This window comes from Hirundo rustica, chromosome 7 (assembly GCF_015227805.2).
Source record: "Hirundo rustica isolate bHirRus1 chromosome 7, bHirRus1.pri.v3, whole genome shotgun sequence".
NCBI lineage: Eukaryota > Metazoa > Chordata > Aves > Passeriformes > Hirundinidae > Hirundo > Hirundo rustica.
In genome coordinates this window covers 19,375,381-19,396,576 of record NC_053456.1, presented here as the reverse complement: position 1 = coordinate 19,396,576, position 21,196 = coordinate 19,375,381, and the positions used below count along the sequence as shown (strand labels likewise).

Here is a 21,196-nt window from a genome sequence, read left to right as displayed (position 1 = left end):
AACAGAAAAGGGAGGGAACTGGTATGAGGGACACACACATAGTAAAGAATGAGAAGGAATTCACAGCAGAGTCTTTAGAGTGAGGGAAAACAAGGAAGAAAGCAAATTTCAGTTTAAAAAAAAAAAAATTTCAGAATATGTCTTAAAACATTACTTGAAATTCAGTTTCAACTACTCCAGAAACCAGTACTGGAAAACTGCAAGAGGTTTCTCAGAGACTTGTTAAGAAACAAAATTTGAGAGAATTTCCTGGTTCTTTATCTGACCCCACTGTAAATTCTGGTAATCCGTTTCATCTCTGTGCATCCACTATCAGGCAACTGAGGCAGGGTAGTCTGAAGCATCTTTTTCTGCAGTAGAGGACATGAAAGCATGGAATGGAAAGAGGTTACAGGGGAAAAAAATTACGCTGATGAGCACTAAAGAATTATTTTTAGGACAAGGAAATAACTCCCAAACACAGATGACGGCCTTACAACATGAATGAATTCTCCTGGCAGTGACAGGAGTACAAATAAAGATTTACTTAAATTAATTCACTTTGTGATTACAATAAAAAACAAACATAATTTACCTCTACAAACAAATTTCCTTCAGATTTATACCTACTGAAAAACAGATGTAGCAAGACTGGAGTAATGGACACCTTGCAATATTCTCCTAGCTTTAAGATGACATGTAGTTTATCTGCAGCTTTCCTCTTCATATATGGAACAAGCCTCTTCGCAGGCAGCCATTGCTTGCACTGAACTATGTTCATCAGGTGAAAAATAAAAGTGGCATGGAAGTTACCTTTCTAGCTGACAACACACAAGAAGGATACATAATCCAATGAAATATTTAAACACAGCACACTGTATTACACATGTAATTTGTTTTTCATTTCAAGTTTATTAAAACTTTAGCAGTACAAATGATCCAGGTTTTAGATTATCAAAAGACCAAACTGAAGTCCACATCTTTAAAAAAGGCGTTCCCCAAAACGTCTCTAAAACTTTGAGACAATGGAAACATGAAGTCCACAAACTCATCCATGCCTGTCATCATCTGTTCCAGGACTTGTTTCACGATCAGACTTCTTATCCTTACTAGGGGCATGATCTCTTTCCTGACTCTTGGATTTTTGGTTTATTTCTTTTTCTGCTGAGGATCTGGTCTTTTCCTTTTCTTTACTGCTGCGTGAGTATGATTTTTTTGATTCTTTCTCTTTGCTACTTGGCCTCTTTTTTGAGTCTGGACTTCTATCCTGATCTCTACTAGACTTCTTATCTCTGCTAGATTCAGGACTACTACTTTCACGGCTTTTTGAACGCCTCTTCCTTTGGCTATCACTATCATTCCTCTTATATGAGCTTCTACTTTCCCTGTTTGAATACCTCTCTCTGTTTCTGCTTTGACTTTCATCCCTCTCTGAACTCCTTGAGTCTCTCCTCCTCCTATTTTCTCTTCCTCTGTATTTGTCTGGTGTACCTCTCCTTTCTCTGCTTCTTGATCTTCCTCTCCTCCTTGCTTCTCTATCTCTATCTCTGTTCCTTGAATAGTCCTTACTTCTACTGCGATCCCTGTCCCTGCTTCTTGATCTTCCTCTCCTACCCCTATCTCTGCTTTTGCTTCGATCCCTTGTTCTGCTGCTGGAGCTGTGTTTTCCTCTAGCATGCTCACGCTCTTTGCTTCTTGACTTGTGTTTCTCCCTGTCTTTGCTCTTCCTATGCTCTTGCTCGTTACTTCTTGAGCCTGCTCTTTTACTTCTCTCCTTGCTCCTACTTCTCTCTTTCTCCCTCCCTCTAGAATCATAGCGCTTTTCTTTTTCTCTCCCTTTCTCATGGTCTCTCTCTTTACTTCTTGATCTTAATCTCTTCTCATCATGTCTGCTGTGCCTGGAGTCTCTTTCTTTACTTTTTGATTTCTCTCTGCTTTTACTATGGCTTCTAGATTTAGCTCTCTTCTTGGCTTTGCTTTTGTTATGCTTGTCGTCTTTTTCTGAATTTCTTCTTGTCTCCCTGTCTTTACTGCTGGATTTGTGATCCTTTTTCTTCTCTTTTTCCCCTCTTCGGCTTGGACTTTCAGAAACTTGCCTGTGGTCTGATATTCTTCTCTCTCTTCCTCTTCCTGGGCTCTTTTGATTATCTTTCTTGGTTTCATTTATTTCACTCCTTGGAGAGAAAAGGATACAATTTTTAAAAATTTTTCATTTCCCTCCACTCTGAAAAATTAAACCAGAAGTGAGACAGCTTCACAACTAAAACTTCACATCAGATCATTTGTAGTAATAACTTTTTTGGGGTTATTTGTAGCTATTTGTAGTAGCACAATTAAATAATGGAATAAAAAAGTCAGCACCCTGGCTTCTTGAAAGCAAGTGTGATTGAAAATCCAAGATAACAGGTATTACTTTTAAATAAACAAAACAAAAAGAAATTAAGAACTATATTTTTTTTTTTAAAATCAATACAAATGCACATGTTCCAGAAAGAAATAATCTTACTTGTCTCCTTTAATCCATCTTTCTCCACTAGACACTCTCATTCTTTGAGCTCTTTGCATTTCTTGCCTCCAATGTGGAGGAGTTTCACTGCGCCGGAATCGATCTCTTGACCTGGATCTGGAAGGTGTCCGGTAACGCTTGGAGAGAAAAAGAGAAAACCATGCCTTAGTCTGACCTTCACTTGCTGTGATACCAAAGCAAGACTTTCACCCCTGGCAGTGGGTTCTACCTAGCACCTAACACGACACTCCACATGCATATACCAACTTCCCAAGGACAAGTTACTAACTTACTGAAAATGTATCTGCCATTCAACTAAAGAGGAAATACAGTGTCTGATCAAATAACTGATTTTAAGGTGACCTCTACTTCAGGATTCTGCAGTCTGACCAGAGCTTCTCTGCTACTGCTGATTCACGCAAATGCTAACGCTGTTTACTGACAATGAAGATTCGTATCTTTGACAGGCAATGTAAAAACAATACTTCACACTTGTGTTAAGGATTTTACTAAAATTTTGAGGGACAGAGATGCCAGTTATTAAAAACATTTGCTACATGCAGCACATAGCATACAGCTTCACAATATTACAAGAGCCAATATGACAGTTCCCCACTGCTGCCAAAAAGGGCAGAAGTCTTCCCCACCTTCTTGGCACTGATGTTGTACTGGTTTTGTGTTCACTAGATCCCTTTTTGAGCTAGTTCCATTCCCCAACTTAAATACTACCATATTAACTTAAATAAAACATTTTTATGTTTTTTTCTCACCCCCTTCTTCAAGAGACCCAGTACGCAAACAAATAATTTAATTTTCTTTTCTGTCCTCCTTCAAGCCTCAGTCCCCAAATCAATTAGGATGCACTCCCTTTTTTAAAATCAACTATCCCAATGAATACAACTAGTAACACCAGCAGCGAGACTGTACTGCCACCTTGCCTATTTTGAAGAACAGATTACGAATATTTACCCTTGGTCCTCTTCCTTTTATTTTCCTTCCAGATCTGGTGACTAACAGCCTTCTCTGATATGTTGACTGTGAATTTGATAGATTACTAAAAATAATTAAAAAAGAATTATATTGTACAATTAAAAAAGAAGGAAAATCAGTACTAAAACCTCTTCAGAAACTAAATGAAAACACACGATTTTATTTTACAGCACGCTAACATCTACACAGTAAAACTTAAATTTGTGACCACAATAATTTTACAACATTTCCAGGTTTTTCAATTTTTGAAAAAAAGAATAAATTATAGACTCAGATTGAACAGTTCCAATGCATTCTAAATGAAATTGATTCATTATACATTCTTTATACACTAAAACCATTTTCAAAGACCAAGCCACTGTTCTAAGACAAAAGTTTACAATAAAGGGAAAAAAATCTATTTTTCATCCAGCAATGCTTACAACATGGAACTGTTCAATATGGAAAAGATTCAACATTAGAGTTCTAAAACAGTAACGTGACCATAGCATTGCCAGCACATAGTGAGACTTAAAGCAGATCTGTTACCTCTCTCTTTCCTTCTCTCTGCTTTTTCTCTCTTTTTCTTTCTCATCTACTTTAGGAGGACTTTTCCTCATCAGGAACCGGTTTTCAGGTACAGGAGGAATTTCCTCAGGACGGACAGTAGATAATGGCTGTGCTTCAGTATTTTCATCTTCACTTTCACTGGATGAGCTTTATTTTTGTATAGAAAATATGCATAATGAGTTATTTGGGTGAGAGAAGACCTTTCAATCTATTTAAATAATTCAGAAATTCTCTTAATTCAATATACAATGATACCACAAGAATCTCAGAAAACGGAGCTATTTCAGAAACACTTTCTTTTCCCCTCATGATATCTTTGTTCCAAAGTATACAACTGCAGTAGATTTCTGACCAACACTTTCTACTAATTCCAGTGGTGCCAACACTGAACATATGCATACTCTCTATTTAGAAACAACTTATTTTGTTTAATTTATTTTCTTTTAAAACCACTATCAGGAGACTAAAAATTCAGATTTTACATTAGCATATATAGCTGTCTCCAGACTATATTAATTCCAAGCAATTTACAAACTTCTGTGCATGTAAGCCCATTTCACAAAAACAGTGTTTAGGCAGCAATGCCTTAAGTGAATGTTTCTTAAATTTCACTGCTAACTTAGAAAAATGTGACTTGCACTGACACAACTTTTTCTCACATCGAGCCATAACAAAACTATCAGATTCAAAATAACATTCTGAGAAGCAAGACTGCTTTTTCAGTTTTATTATCTTCCTGTGAAACTGCAAGAATTCTGGCACATCAGACAAAAACAAAATTAAATATGTTAATTTATTAATTTTATGTCTAATTTTGCTATATTCCTGCATACTACATTTTTGTAGATTCCACTGCATATGGTTCAAACAGAAGAAAATTTATGGCAACAAACTATCCCTACCCATTTCAAACCTACCACTCCAACTTTTCAAGCCACCTCAAGTCTTAGTCCATTCCTTTACTCCTCTGCAAGCTGCAGACACATGAACATGACCCTTCATGATCGTATCAAAAAATTTATTCTTGTACATGGAAACCAACTATCTCCCAGCCTGCAAAACCTGCGCTGCCAGTTTACAGAAAAGCGGTCTGCAGTTATAAGGCAAGAGAATGGCACTGTATGGTGTACACGTAAAAAAACCCAAACAAATCTCAAAACTGACCTTTTCTTGCTTTTCTTTCTCTTTTTCTTTTCTTTCTTATGTTTCTTGGAATTTCTTTTGTGTTTCTTTTTTCGTTTTTTCGATTTCTCTTCTGAAGCACTCTCAGAATCCGATGATGAATCAGAAGATGATTCTGAATCGCTTGAACTTTCCGAGTCATTGGATGAGGAAGATGACTTATGTCTTTTCTTTTCATCTTTCTTGGCTTTAGATCAGAATAGCAAAGGCACATTTTAATATCAAACACTTCTAAACTAATGTCAGAAAAACCACCCCATCTAGTATCCGTCTCAGATTCTTATAATTGAGTCATGAGATTACTTCATCAAAATACTTAAGAACAAATTGACATTTTGGAAAAACATTGTTTCTCCATAGTAAGAGAAAGGGTATGTTTTGAAAAACAAGAAAAACAACTTTCATAATCTGGATTCATGAAACTTTAAGTCTAAAATTTATACTGTCAAGCACTTGCAGAACCAGGTAAGTTTTTGGATGACGTTTTATACAACGTAAGCTACATACAAAGAATTCTTTACAATTTATTTACAGTATGTACATAAAATTCCTTAGCTTCAGGTTCCACCTGACTTCATCAAATCACTAATAAGAGAAATTTTGCAACAGAAAATAAGAGGCACAGATTAAACCAAGTACTCACTGAATTTAGCTCACTATGCTAATTTGTGAGGTCTAGCATTCAGAAAGCAGTGATACCAAGAGCAGTGAAAGGTTTCCTCTTCAGAGTGATGCAGCACACTGCCTTCCCATTGAACAGGCTGAGCTAACACTTCCAGGTAACAAGCTAGCTGGAGCTTAATCCAGGGAAGCGCATGAGATGTGGCATGCATCCCAACAGAAACAATCCTGGCCTCTTTTTATGGCCATACACTTTATGGATACTTTTTGCCATGTTACATCATTAGCAAATCCCCAGACTGGTAGGGTGAATGAAATTCAATCCTACTGCACTAAATCTCATTCATTTTTCAGCTTAGCATTACAGACACAAATCACAGCTGTGTGACAACTGAGATGAGCTCAGCTGGTCAGAGACTGGTGTTACCACCAAGGTTTGACCCTGGTATGGGGTCAAAGAGCTGGACTGGTTCTGGCTCAGAGTAATCCTGTGACTTACACAAGGTGTTTTCTACGTGTTTATTCACACGCCTTACTCCGTGCAGACTAACAAAAGCCTGACAACCGACTGAAAAACTCTGTCCTTCAGAGTAGATTGGTCCTCCAGTCACTTCCAGATGCAGCATAAGCTAGCAAGCACTCTTACCAGTTTAGGGGAGCCTGCTGACTGGAATCAGCTTGTTCTCATCAGAAGTTTTTAGGGCTTCTTGCAAAATGCTTCCAAAAGACACTTCTCTTTATATTTCTGATTTTTCTTGTATGTCCAGAGCAAGATAATTGCTGTCTGTTCTCAAACTTTTGCTCAACATCCTAATTTTAGCACTATATTTAATAACAAGTGTCTGTATTATTTTGTATCAGTTTTAGGTTGTCTAAATACATACATATTTACAGAATGTATGCACATGTTTATAAAAGAAAACCAAACATTTTTATAATTAATTTCAATCACAGGAGCCAGGTGTAGGCCAGGTGGCAATGAAACAAAAAGAAGAATCTTACCTCTCCTTAAAATATTAAGAATACAAAAAATATATAAAAAAAAAAAATCAAATGTTTCTGATCTATTACACCCTCAATTTTGGTCCACTGAAACGGAAAAAAATCCTCAGAGAGCACCACAGTGCTTCCTACATGCTTTCGTAATTATCTCACTATTAAATGCAGTGATTTCCTGTATTTTCTTCCTCCTGCATATATTTTAAGTTTGTCAAAATGTGTGACAGTTTTGTCTGCATTCTTGTAACAAGTTCAGGTCTGTTAAAGTTACTACTTTGAAGTGAGTAAGTAAGAGATAAAACTGGAGGGAAGTTCATGAGCTACCACCCCAACAAATATAATGTGATCCTTAACATGCAATGGGAGGTGTATTGTGGAAATCCTATGGCAGGTAGGGAGTGAAATGACATGGGGACAAAACCCCCAAACAACAAATAAAACTAAAAAGCCCAGAACTAGTTACACAGCAAAGACAGTATCTGGCAAGAGGGTTTGGATGTACTTTGTGGTGACATTTAACTATCTCTGTCTAGCAGCAAATGCTGTTTTCAGTACTGAACCAACCCGGTACCGTACTGTACAGATTACAACAAATGAGACTGATCCTGGAACATGAAGATCATCAAGAAACAGACTTCTAGGTACAGTCCAAATGTTTCAGCTACCCTCAGGATCAGCTTTCAACTTATGACCACAACTGAAAGATACATCACTTCCTACTCCATTCAGTGTGACCTACAGTATTTGCCAGACTTTGTGAACTACCTGATCGTGCTGCATGACACAGACAAGTACTCCTTGCATCTGCAGTAAGCCTTACATCAGCCCCATGGCTTGAAATTAAGAAGTGACCTGACCAGAAAACAGCTGGGTTCAGGCATTAAAGTCAGAACAAATCATACTGTCTTGTAATTCACAGCAGTGACAAGCAAGTAGTTACTTTATAGCAAATCAAATAACCTTATAAATTATGAATGCAGCCATAATCTACCTTAATTGCAGAAAGCACACTTTTACAAGCAGTGACTCTACAGGGAGATCTGTGACATCAATGAAAGTCATGAACCAAGTCCAGTCTGTGCAGAATGCCCTAGAAATTCACTTTTCATGCGAAATCTTCACTAGAAGCGCTCATTAAAAACTGTCCACTGCACAAAGCTATTTAGGTTTTTTTTGTTTTGAATCAGAACGCCAGTGTTTTACAGTCTTGTTATGTGTCCCAGATGACTTTGGCAAGAGTATATGACCTCAAACAGTGCAGCAGGCTTGTTGATCAGGACCTCTTCTACAAAACTGGCACCAAACTCCCACCCATCCTTAAGAAAATAAACATCATGGGTTTTTTCCACAGTTTTTCTTGTGAACTGTATTAACTTAGCTAGTCTGTAATAATTTTTTCTAAATACTGGGTTAATATTTTGCTCTCTTCCATTTTTTTCCTCCCCAGATCTTAGAATTTTCCCTAGAACTTTTAAGATCTTCTAAAAGTTATACCACTTGGCCAGAGAAATTCTTCTTTTATAATTTTTTTTAAATCTTCTCATTTTCACTTATTCCTCCAACTTTAAGGAACTAAAAAAAAGAAAAACAAAGGAAAATATGACAAACATTCCACTTTGCTAGGTGAGCATCCTCTCAAATCCCACATTAAAAGCTTATCTAGGCCTCCGAAATAATGCATTGTGATCATTGTATCATTCAATTTATAACATCCAGTAACAGTCATCATTCACTCATCCCTAAATAAATCCAATTCTTGTACATAAGGAGATAATTTGCATAGTTGATAAAGCATTTCATCTGGCTATTGACTGTGATACTCAGAAATCAGATCACCTTCCCTCAATTTTAACCTACAACAAAAACATTCACAGCAAGTACTTTGCCTTTACTCTGATCCCTTCTGCTAGTGCCATCTTAGCCATATTACCTGTTAAACGCAGGTATCAGTTCTATTCTCATTCCACAAAGACCTAATCTCTTTCTTTGTGTTGCCTACGAGACAAGCTCATACAAAAAATATTTAAGACTCTCTTGCTATCACTGTAGTTCCCTCACAGGCAACCTCCTTATTCTTTTGTCTTAAAGTCAAGTTCTTAAAAGCAGCCTTCCCTTCTAATTGCCTCATAATTCACAGAATTAGTTCCCTTTTGCCTCCCATAGTACTGCAGCACAAACAGTTCCACTGTTCGATGACTTTGTTGCTGATCTCTCATGACACTGCATCCCAGAAACTGCTCCTCCTATCTGGATTCCCCTCCCAGTAACTGACAAGTCCAAGGGCCTCTCCTGCTCCACTTGTGACCTTGACAGCAGCTTGGCAAATCAGCTGATGTGCTGCCACACCGTTCCTCCTTTTGCAGGCTGGCACAGCTCATCACGATGGGGTTGGTTCCATGCTGTGCATTCTGTGAGCAGCTCCAGCCACGCCGCCATCTTCCACAGCAGCAGCCCATTTCCCACTGGAGACCTCACACACAGCCTTCCCCTGCCAAAAGCAGGATTCACCAGCATTTCCACCACGGTCTGTCACACAGCCTCATCAGGCTGGCTGTGTATTAGTACCCATCAGGGTCACTGTCCTCCCCCACACTCTGCTCTGCCCTTCACGCGCCTGATCCTGTGCGTAAGGCTTCTCGTTCTCCAAACATCCCTACTGCCCATCATCCTGCAGAACTGAGCCTTACAGCTTTATGGAGTGGGCTAACCCATCACCCTGGCATCAATTTCCCCCAGTTCAAAGGGAGCGTGGCAATCCAATGAAGACATCTATGTAAGCGGGTATCTCATCCCCTAGTTTCACCCATCCTGTATCTGAACTATTTTCTAGTTACAGCACTTGTGCATTTCCTAAGAGATGCCATGCTCCAGAATACTGTCCAAAAAAAGAGATAATTGTATCCTAACACACGGCATGACTCAGAACCTTTCGCAAGTCAGAAGCCAAAAGATAACTTTGCTTGCCATTCTGTGGTATTGAAGAGATGGCTTCAGACACCAAAGTCATTCTGCCAAATATCACAACACATGAGCAAAAAGGAGGTGAAAAAACAAGAAGCTGAAGTTCAGATGCTTGTATTTTCCTCTGGTCAAACAAACCATTATTCTTGTGTTGTGCTCCCATAGCCTTGGGTGCCACCCTTCCCAGTACATATCAACAGAGTGGAAGAGCAGGATGATCCCCTATCACAGCTCCTACAAAACAAGCATCCTGGCTTTCTGCTAATGAGATTCTCCACGGTGACAGGAACAGCTTGGATTCTGCTTCTCTTAGAAAATAAGGCTTGATCCAAGCTCTCATGAAATGGCAGAGCAGGACGTCCCTTCCAGAAAGAAAGATGGGTTCTGTCATATTCCTCTTTAAGAATAGTTTATAGTAGCTTACAAAATTTATGAGCTAAAGGGACAAATCCAGGTTTTTATAATCTAAGTGCCTGTTTTGAAGAGTTACCTTAGAGCAACCTGAAAAAAATTCAATACCTTCTGAAGAAGTACAAGTCGTCAAGTAAGTCAGACTGCCACCAATCCTCTCAATATAGCACTCTACTTGATGTAACAAGTGCTTGCCAGCTTTGTATCAAAGCTACTGTAGAAAACGTAGCTACTGTAAGAAAATTCAAGAAGCTTTGAAAAAAGCATGTATGATTGGTCTTTAGTGTCTTTTGCATCAACAGCTTTTAAGTTCTTTAGAAGACAGACCGCCCTGCAACGTTATTCACCTTTTCACCAACCGTGCCATCATCTATCACAAGTTTCTAAATATTTTTGTAAGCAGCCAACATGGAAGAAAACAAGCAAAATGACCTCATTTGCACAGTTCAACTTTACCTTTGGATTTTGGAATTAACTCTCCGCAACTCAGGATGCGTACTTCAGCATATGGTTTACTAGATGCATCTGTTTTCTGGTTTTCTATTTCTCTCACAACTTCCTGACCTGAGATGACTTGTCCAAAAACAACGTGATGCCTGAATAACATAAAAAAAAGTAAGGATTCTTAGCACTTAATTTTTTCAAGGCAGTTCCCAAACAAATGTAAGAAGAAAATAAGAGATATTTACCCATCTAAATGAGGTGTAGGTTTAGTTGTTCTGTTGTTTCCAGATTTTAATTTAAAGAGAAAAACAAAATCAGTATTAGTGAAAAGCAGTCAGCATTTGAAGCATGTAATCTACACATAGGAAGGTGAACATTATTTTGAGTGCACCGATAAAACTGAACAAAACCAGTATGTATCAATCTAAGTTCGTGTGCAGTTAAAAATATTTGATGCTCTATACGTTCCATTTCCTATTCCAATGAAACACTTGGATTATTACATTTTACTGAAAAAAACACAAATTGCACATAGATTTTTAGACAGAATCCTCAATAGGATGTAATAAGTTTCTACTTAATAAATCATATTGATACTACAAGGAATAGATACAAAAATCTGCAGGAAAAATGCAAATAAACTTCTACACATTAGAAAATAATCAGAAAACTGGAAGAAAAAGGATCTGCATGTACAGATTGTTTGACACCGAAGCAGAACTGACTCTCTCTCAGCTTTTCCCTATACTAGTATTACTAAGACATATATGCTAGTTATGGCAGAATAGAAAACTGGGATGACTGGAGTAACGATCATATAGAAATCCCAAAATAAGGTTTTAATCTTGACATCACAACTTGTTATGTTACCTAAGGCCATGAAACATGAGTAAGAGTGATTTATTTTGAGAATATTTTCTGTAGATAACTGAGATTTTAAGAGTCTACTGCAATGTATTTTTAGAATTTGAGTTTTACCTATAAGTAAGACTGTACTGGAAAGCTATTTTGTGATTAAAAAAAGCCTTCTACTACTTTGGAGAGCCCCCAAAATTGTTTTGCCACCTTCCTGAAAACAATTTATTAGAGTACTAAGTATTCTGCAAGAAACGAACAGATTTGCTTTATTGTCCAAGTTAGAACACAGCTACTGAAAACTAGCAAAAGCCCTTTTGCACTGAAAATTAAATGCAAATAAGCACATTAGGGGTAAAAATAAACACATTAGGAAAATGGCTACTTCCAGGCAACTTGATAAAAAAACCATCAACTTTGGCTTTGCACAGGATCTACTCTCTAGTCCTCAATATTTAAAAGGATTCCCTTTACAGCTTACAAATACCAAACCATATGCACATTTCAAGACGTTTCAATACTTACATAAAGAACTGTGAACCATTTGTATCTTTCCCTCGGTTGGCCATTGAAAGGAGAAATTCTTTGTTGTGCTTTACAGCAAAACTTTCATCTAAAGAAAGTGTTTTCAGTTACTTTTTAAGCATACGATATATGCTTAGGTAAATGCTATTGTCTAAGTAAATTAATCCTAATTAAATAAATCTATTAGTCACTGGAATGAAAAGTTGTATTAAAAATAAACTAAAAATAACAGCTATTTTTAAAACATATCATTCTGTTCATTCTATATAACAAGGAGAAGTACGAATCAATGGTTTATAGCCTGACTGGGGGAGGAAAAAAAATTAGTATTCTTGCACAAAAGATCTGTCTCCCACCAAAGATAGTGGAGATGTTTAAAGTTTTGCTCTATTTTTCTTTGGAACAGAAGCTGTGTATTAACTATGAATAAATCCCTAATTTTCAGGCATTTTTTTGTTCTGTTTTTTTTTTTGGTACACATGGGTAGTTTGACAGCAATCCCAAATAACTTGTTTGTCTGACAGACACAGATGAATTAATCAAGTTGGCCATTAAGAAAATGAGTTTAACTTCAATGAATCCTGCTTCTCATGCGCGAGTAATTGGTAATAGTTCAAACTCAATCCTAACGAAATTATGAAATGAAAAAAGTGTAAAATGTAATCACTATTCCTCATTTAAGACACCTGTAAGAAATAACACTCTCCCTTCTTTCCCAGAACAGCAAAAAGGCTTTTGGGGGAAGGAAATTCTTCAGACACGAGGACATTTGTTCAACACTATTTGGATACAGAAGGCAGGAGGAAGCATTAACAAAGAAAAATGTTCAATATTCATAATGCTGCTGTCACTAGCCTGAAAGGGATGGTCCCACTCCCTCTCCAATCACTTGTACAATAGCATCAAATGTCAATCTAATCCTATGGTGCATCAGTTAATTGGTCCACAAAAGCAAAACTTTCCACCTATGCAGTGTCATACTGTGGAACAGCCAGCCTGCTATTGCCAGAAGGTAAGTGGAGGTTGTGCTCATTTTTCCATTTCTCCCAGCCATACACTTCCTCAAACCTAGCTGCTCATTTATGTTGGTTCTGATGCTTGCCAAATTATTTAACTGGATCTACTCACTAACATGGAAATATATCATTCTTTTTTTGCTGCAATAATCTTTAGGCATTTAGCAAGCTGAATCAGGTTAAAGTTTGCTCAGAGAGTCAGTGCAAGGTAAGGCCTCCTCCCTCTTTTGGCAGTTGCAAACTGTTGATTCCACTCAAGGTCTGATACAGATTTGCAGCCTGGCCCTACTAGAGCAGTGAATAATTATTCTGTGTGCTGCAAGCTCAGACAACAACCAGTGGTAAAAAAAACCAGTATCTGTGAGCGCAGAGGGGCTCAACCGTGCCTGGGCAGCAGCTACCCGGCACACGAGCTGCCGTGTAACACAACATCTGCTCCAAGAACACACACCCTCCACTAACCCTGGACAAACACAGGCTGAGAAACGCAGCAACTCTAACCTCTTCTGCAACACTGGCTGAGAAAGAACCAGGACTGCGAGAAAACGAAAAGTGCTATCGTTAATTCATTTTGGGTTCAGGAAAGCAGGGCTCTATGGGATTTTTTTAAATAAAAATTTGCAAGGAAACCCAACTCCGTCAATATCTTTCTCCTTTTCCCTCAAAGAGAAGACCATCCCCAGCTTTTAGCTAGCTGATCAAGCCAAAAGGAAATGTCTAAAATCAGCAATAAAAATGTAAATCTGGTAAAAAGGACAAATATGAAGTTCAGTTTTAGTTTTTCATTCATTAAACTGGTTCGTATCTTAAAAGTAAAATAACTTAAATGGACAGTCAAAGGCCTTCAAGACCAGACAAAATCTTAAAAAAAAAAAAAAAAAGGAATTCAGGTTTACAGAACAGAGACTACAGCATGTAAAGGTGATTATTTTAACACCAAAATAGAGCCGAGTGATCAAGCTCTTACCTTCGAAAAAGCCACCATAAATGGATTCCCCTCCTCTGCCATTTCCTTAAAAGAGGAAATGTAATGGTTAAAGTAATGATTAAAAGAGTCACATTATGTGGAAGATGCTCCATAATACTAATGTAACTGCACCCAAGCCACTGACATTATTCTTCAAGATATGTAAAGACAATCAAGACGCATCTGTTTAATCTAAAAGCAAAAAACTTGGAAAACAAGGAAGTATTCTCCCATGTATTCAGCAACAATCTCCCTTTTTTCTTTATTTCTCAGCAGCAGATACATTATTTTACTCTCACACTTCAATCTTTCAAGAGGAGGTATTTAGTTCTTTGAATACTTGACATAACTTGAGCAAAAGTGTGTGTATGTGTGTGCATGCACATTTATAAGTTTACTATACAAGTTCTCATGGAAAGGTTCTTACACAGAAGAAAAGGGAAAAAGCAGTGATATCTGTCAGAGAGTAATTAATACAAATAAATGGTTCTATACAGAACTTCTGCAACGTTTTATTGCATAAGCAGTAAAGTTTTCTTTAAAGATTCATGTCATACCTTCACTGAAGTCACCTCCTTGGATCATAAAATCCTTCACAACCCTGTGAAACAGACAACTTTTGTAATGCAATGGCTTTTGGGTGGACTTTCCTGTACCCTTTTCACCTAAAGAAGAAAATGAACAAAAGCAAAAAATTACCCTCTGCATCTGCAGATTTTTCATTACAAAAACAGTGCTACGTAAAGCCGTCAACCAAACATCCTCTATGCTCTGAAAAACTGGCTTGTGAGGCAGACACCTACCTGTAATACCAGTAAGAAATTGGCATTTACAAAAGCAGTGCAGAAGCTACTTTCTGTCTCTACAGTTACACTAGAAGAACTCCTTACTGACATTAGTATACAAAACTCTGGTCACTTCACTCAGATTGACTGAAGTTAAACATGCAGTTTACATTTATGACAACTGGTATTGCTCAGAAAAATGCAGGAAACAACCAGATCTGTAGTTAAAACACAGCAAGGTTAAGGTACCATAAGGACTTGTAAGAAAGCCAGAGAGGCAGGGGGAAGGAGGAGGACCCCCATTTCCTCCCCGGCTCATGATGACAACTGCCATCTTCCTCCCTTGCATCAGCTCTGCTGCTTAAGCAAACTCTGCTTCAGCTACAACACAATGGCCTCTCCCTGCTCAAAGAGAGAAGATTTCTGCTGAGTTAGCAAGATGGATTGCTCAGGGCGGGTCCTGTGAACATCAGCCAACCTCAAGGTAACAGTAAGGCAATCAGTGGGACTCTCAGGGAAGACCACTTCCTCCCCATGCTGGCAAACTGTTAGACAGCATCTTCCTACAATCTTACCCTGAGCAATTAAACTGGCAGCTTTTGTCAAGGGCAGGTGCCTTTGAACTTAATCTGTAACAGACTGGCGTCTCCATAAGGATTTGAATAGCTAGAAAAAAACCCCACTTTTGATAGGAACTCTGATAAATGTAAAGCTGTGTATGTTCCACTAAACTGGCATATGCCAGGAAAGCATGGAGCCGTTGATCCCCGTTTTATGAAGATAGCACACACTTTTCAAAACCTCCAGAAGAAAAGATGATTAAGAAAACAAAAACTGAAAGTTTGAATAATTAGCTGATGATCAACATCATAAACTTTATGCATATTTTTCTCACTATGTGTTAACGCAGCAAAATAGCTCAGGATCTGAATTTGATTATGGATGTCAGGGACAAAGGATGAACAACATACTTGTTGCTGACCTGAAATGCTGTTGAAAGACTTTGATTCACAAATATAAGGCAGTAGTAGGGAGTAACACCTTTATTCAATAACTTGACTTTGGGGCAGTTGACAGCAGATCAAGAATGCCATGGTCATGTGTTTATGTAGTCACAGCCATTAAAAATCACCAAAGTTCAAATTTGTTAACGAATTTTGATCATCTGATTTTGTGTGAGTAAACCTATTGTCAGATCAGACAAGACCTACATTCCTGAAGACATCCTGAATGGTGTGCTGCATGTTCTAGTTAACGTGAATGTAATTATGTATCCACACCTGATTCAGATCAGATTTGTACTACAGCTACCGACTCTTGACCCGAAAAACAACCAAGCTGGAAGGAAAGGAAGCAGAAAAAGCTGAAGGCAGAAAGCAGATATGCTATTTATGTATTCACAAATTTATTCTTGCGACAAACTCAAGTTTTGCTAAGCTATCAGTGTTTGCAACAAAAGTGTGAAGTCCACAGGAAAATAATTCTGTTTGTAAATGTTTCCAAGAGAGACTCTTCTGAGCATTTTCTTCAATAAATACACTTTCAATGGGAGTAGAAATCACCAGTGTCCACCAAGAAATTAAAATAACGGAAAAAAACAACTGAAGAATACCAGCACTACCTTTCAAATTCCTCAAAGTACCATAAGACTGACAAGTAACTCTGCATGGTTGACCTCTTGCTGGCTACTTTTCAAGACTGAATGATGTTATATAATGTGAACAGTAATATCTGCGCTAGTAACAGAAAATCAGCTTACTGTGCCTGTACTTAAAGTTGGTTAGTATATACTCCCTGCAACACACTGAGCCAAAGCTACAACTGCTTTGTCTCTACATCACATCCGTAGGAACATATGCGTACCATCAGCTAATTCTTCAGAGGTGTCAAGAACCAATGCTGAACTTATTTTCATATTTAAGAAAATGTCACAAAAAAACCCAGACATCAAACTAGTTAACATGGTATTACATTAAAAATTACAGATTAAATAGTAAAATCTACAAACCTGTGCAAAGGCAGCGAAAATTCTCACATGTCTTTGGACACACATCTGAAAACAATTCAAACACCACTCTTCCAGCTAGAAAAAAAAAGCACTCTATTTATTGTGAAGTTCAATGGTATTTGTATTATTCCTATACGTATCTCATATGAACATCATGCTACTGAATTGACACCTTCATTTTCTTACCGGGTACATTGTTGATGGCTATGTCAAAAAAGCAACGAGGTCTCTGGACCTTCACTCCCATGGCTTCAGAAACCTAATACTGTAATTAATAAAAAAAAAATTTAGTTTTTCCTTCTGTGTACAGAAATCATGTGTCAGCCAATACAAAAACCAATAAAAACTGCAGAAAAGCAAACAAACAAACAAAACAAAAAAAACCAAACCAAAACAAAAAAACCCAAAACAACAACAACAACAAAACCAAAAAAATCCCCATCCAAAACGAAAACCAAAAAACCCAGACATCAGACGTAAGCATTTTTTAGAAGTCCAGAAAATGCCAAGTACTTTAAGTAATTTTCATGTGTTGCAGCCCCAAATGAGTGATTTTTTTCATGTTTGCTACAATAGCATTAAATTTAAACTTGAGTGCCATACTTCAGGTGACGAAATACAAAAGGAAAAGATACTGTGAGGTATGAGCAAGACTTCAGCATTCATTTTTCAAATTTCAAAATTCAATATTTCCTGGGTTTCTGTCATGGTAGTTACCAGACACTGCTCCAATTAGGATCCAAACCATTCTGGATGGGTGCAGCTGCTCCACAGCTGCTGCTAAATCAAATTATTTTGGCTTTTCATTGTTTCTTTTCCTTTTCTGTCATTGTTTATCTCTTGGGACACCATAACTGGTAACATTTAAAAGACATATAGATGCACAGTGCTGCTTAAGGATATGGTTTGGTTGTGGACTTGGTACTGTTAAATTTACTATTTGACTCAATGGTCTTAAGGAGTTTTTCCAACCTAAATGATTCTATGACTCCTTATAGAGAATTTTAATGCAACTTTTCCCTTAGACTATATAAATCCCTTTAATTTTGTGTAACAAGCTAATTCCATTTGCATCTCCAACATTCCAACACTATGTCCATATTCTTTTCCTTTTCTAAATCCCTATCCTCTCTGAGTTACTTCAGACTGCGGGGCGGGGGGGGGTACCACAACAAAACCCAAAACAAACAGTGACAGCAAAAGCATCTGTAAGACAGGAGTACCTTTTCCAGAATTCGGAATATAATCCATGCATTTTCAGTCCTAAATATTTTTTATTGCCAGAAAGCATGGCTCAAATCTAGCTGACACTGCACACATCTCCCCTAAATCTTTACTCATAGCTGTACCACAGAAGACCCTTTGAAAAATTCAATTGTCACCACCTGTCACTCTCAGCATACGAACGAGAGGCCATAAAAAAAATCAAGACAGCAGTGTAATCATGTTAGTTTATATCCTCTCTACTTGTGCCATCACTCCTAACATTTTGCTAAGATTACACAGCAAAAATCATAGGAACAATGCAGAACTGGTTTAAATTAAACACCTCCCAGTAGTTAATTACGTGTGTGATTTGTAGCAAGAGAATATTTCAAAAAAATGCAGAATCTCACTAGATATTCTCTAGGTATGTAACAAATACATTCATACACACATGCCAGACACTGGTCCGAAGCAGCAGGCTTAGCTCAGTCCACTTGAATTGAATCAGCATTTCTCTCCTCTAAGTACCACCAATTTTGTAGATGGCACAGAAACAAATAGGGGAGATGGCCATAGGTGAAAGCCTCGATGTGATCAGGTTAGCTGGAGGCTGCCCAGACTGCCAGCAGGGCAGGGAAGGCAAGGATGAGAGGGGTGGGAGTGGACACTGCTGCTTTCAGACCTGAGCATGCCAAAGCACAGCTACTCACTGCCAGCGGCAGCACAGACTACACACCTGCATGGGGAGATGTTCTCGAGGAAACCTTTCACAATAAATGCTATAATAAATACTGTTTGGTGCTAGAACTGCCAGTTTTAACTGAACTGAGACCTCTAAGGGGCATCAGTACCACAACTGATTGGCTGCTTGTATCCAAATTTTAAGTATTTAATTCTAGTGCTTAAGTAAAAAGGAAATTTCCTGCTTTGCAAGCAGTTTGCTTGAGAAATGCAGAGGAATGCCTCAACACTTATGTACAGTATTTTAGCCAAAATAAGTGACAGCTATCTTAATACACAATTTTTATTTCAAACACTGATAATGACTAAAGCTAAGTTGTGAAATAAATATACCCATGTCGGTCAATTTTTAACTCTGTTTTGTAGAGGGTGGGAGAGAGAAAGCAGAAATAAAGAATACTACCTACCTCCCTATCCCCACCAAGCTCTCAATCTGATTTTTCTACCTCTACATTGTTTCATGAACAGTAGAACAAGCAAAGTTAGTCCTTATTCTAACCCTTACCTCCAGGGTACCCTGCATTTTGCCTAAATCCTCCAATAATACCCCCAAAACATCAGCTGCACTTGATTCTAAATGATGGGTATGGCAGTGGTCAGTATGAACCCCCTGGACGGACAAACTCTAGGCTGAGCAAATGTACCTCACTCTGGAGCTCCCAGCGCTGAGCAAAGCAGGCTGCACTATCAGTGACATTTATCACACCTACCTCACACTCAGGTGAGCCTTTCTTCTCACACACACTTCAGTATCCTTTGCACTGTTATTTCAGCCAGACCTTTCCCCAAAGTGCTAAAGGGCAAACTACCAAGTTACAAATGATCCTTAAAAGTAATAATTTCTATTCATGTAGTATGTAACACCAAACATAATCCTCTACATACTGATCATTTAAAGCTTGTCTGTATTAAAAGCAAGTACAGAGGGTCTGAATGTTAAATACAAAACCAACAAAGAAAACCACCAAAAATATGCCAAGAATAAAGTCAGAAAACTACAAGCTCAGCAGCACTTCAAGTCTGATAACAATAGGGCTTAAATGACTTGTGCTATTTCTCTCTCAAAATTTATTTTCAGTTAGAACATGGATATTCTTAACCCTCAATACCTTGCATTTTTTTAATTGTGAACCTGATGGAATTTCACTAGGGAACATTAATTCCATGTCAACCCAAAAGATGCTTACTATACATACATTCAAAAAACGTCCTATGCAGGACTATCTTGGTAAGTCAGCTCACTTTTTCCTTCCAGAACTCTAAGAAAGAACAAAATAACAGCCCAAGTACTATGAAATTTTCAAGTCATTCATCATTCTCAACCATCTTCTGTTTGAAGAGGCTTTTACTAAGTCTAAGTAGAATCTATAACCAAAAAAACGCCAACACTAACCAAGCACCTAGAACATCACTTCAGCATATTTTAAAAAAGGGCTTGTTTCTTTTAGGTCTGAAAGCAGAATTACAGTTCAGCTTAGAGCATGTTGGTATTTGTTGACAAATACACCAAAAGTACTTAGTCTTGTCAGAACAGCTGCATCCGAAACCAACATTTCACCAGCTGTGTCCCTCAGGGTTCACATTACTTCACACCTCCATCAGCCTCATTATTTTGTTTAAATATTTGCAGGACAAAGCCGGCCAGCTCAAGGCCAGGCTTCCAGCAGCTCTCCTTCAAAAAGATCTGTGCCAATGGAAAAAGATAACTATCCCAAACTGCTCACAAGCATCCTTCTGCCAGGGATTGTCACTGGTATTTGTTGATATGCTTAAAGAACGCATCTTGGGGCATTTTGCTTCCAAAATCACCTGTGCTAGCAGGGATCTGCTAATAATACTTTTTAACACATACCAGAACCTTTTGACTGACCAGGCTAGAAAGCGCTCACAATGAACATCAACTGAGTATAAGCACGTCACGCATCCCAAAGAAGGTGACAGCAAGCAGCAATACAGCAGTATTTCTTAGTTTTATAGGAGGGAAAAAACCCAATCTTCTTTATAAGTGTGCTGATTTGCTTCAGTCCCAGTACAGGACAGACTAGTGAGTAAAGATATATTTAGTAGGAAAAAGATATATTGTGTCCTATTCCTTCACTTCCTTCCCTTTCATCACCCCTCTTCCAGATCTTGAATTTCTCCTTTACCTTGCATTTGTATGTGCTTCCTTGCATCAGCTTACAATTACCTGCACTGATCTTCATTCAATGCCCAAATGGAGTGAACAATAAAGTACAGAAATTCACATTCCTAGCATTTTGTTTCACACCATCTACAAAGGCAGAAACACTAAACTACATTGATACATCTTTCAAAGACAGGCAAGTAAAATCTCCCGAAATGTAATTTAAAGCAAAACTCTGCATTCAGAAAATGCAAATGCACAAAATGAACACAGAACATATGTTCTTTAAGGCTGTGGCTGCAGTCACTTGAAGACAATATAAATGT

At 37.9% G+C, this 21,196-nt stretch overlaps 1 protein-coding gene across 2 annotated transcripts in view; it reads right to left on the bottom strand.

Annotated features, from left to right (window-relative positions):
- Window positions 1-871: 871 nt before the first annotated feature.
- Window positions 872-21,196, bottom strand: part of PPIG (peptidylprolyl isomerase G) — a 24,445-nt gene continuing 4,120 nt past the window's right edge. For both annotated transcript variants that reach the window (XM_040069167.1, XM_040069166.2), the window contains exons 2-13: window positions 16,985-17,063; window positions 16,799-16,873; window positions 14,563-14,670; window positions 14,006-14,050; window positions 12,023-12,110; window positions 10,888-10,917; window positions 10,655-10,794; window positions 5,189-5,393; window positions 4,004-4,171; window positions 3,455-3,539; window positions 2,486-2,622; window positions 872-2,153 (exon numbers count right to left, since the gene is read on the bottom strand). In XM_040069167.1, the coding sequence (XP_039925101.1) occupies window positions 1,028-2,153; window positions 2,486-2,622; window positions 3,455-3,539; window positions 4,004-4,171; window positions 5,189-5,393; window positions 10,655-10,794; window positions 10,888-10,917; window positions 12,023-12,110; window positions 14,006-14,050; window positions 14,563-14,670; window positions 16,799-16,873; window positions 16,985-17,045 (2,268 nt within the window). In that variant the 5' untranslated portion in view covers window positions 17,046-17,063 and the 3' untranslated portion in view covers window positions 872-1,027. The remainder of the gene's footprint in view (window positions 2,154-2,485; window positions 2,623-3,454; window positions 3,540-4,003; window positions 4,172-5,188; window positions 5,394-10,654; window positions 10,795-10,887; window positions 10,918-12,022; window positions 12,111-14,005; window positions 14,051-14,562; window positions 14,671-16,798; window positions 16,874-16,984; window positions 17,064-21,196) is intronic.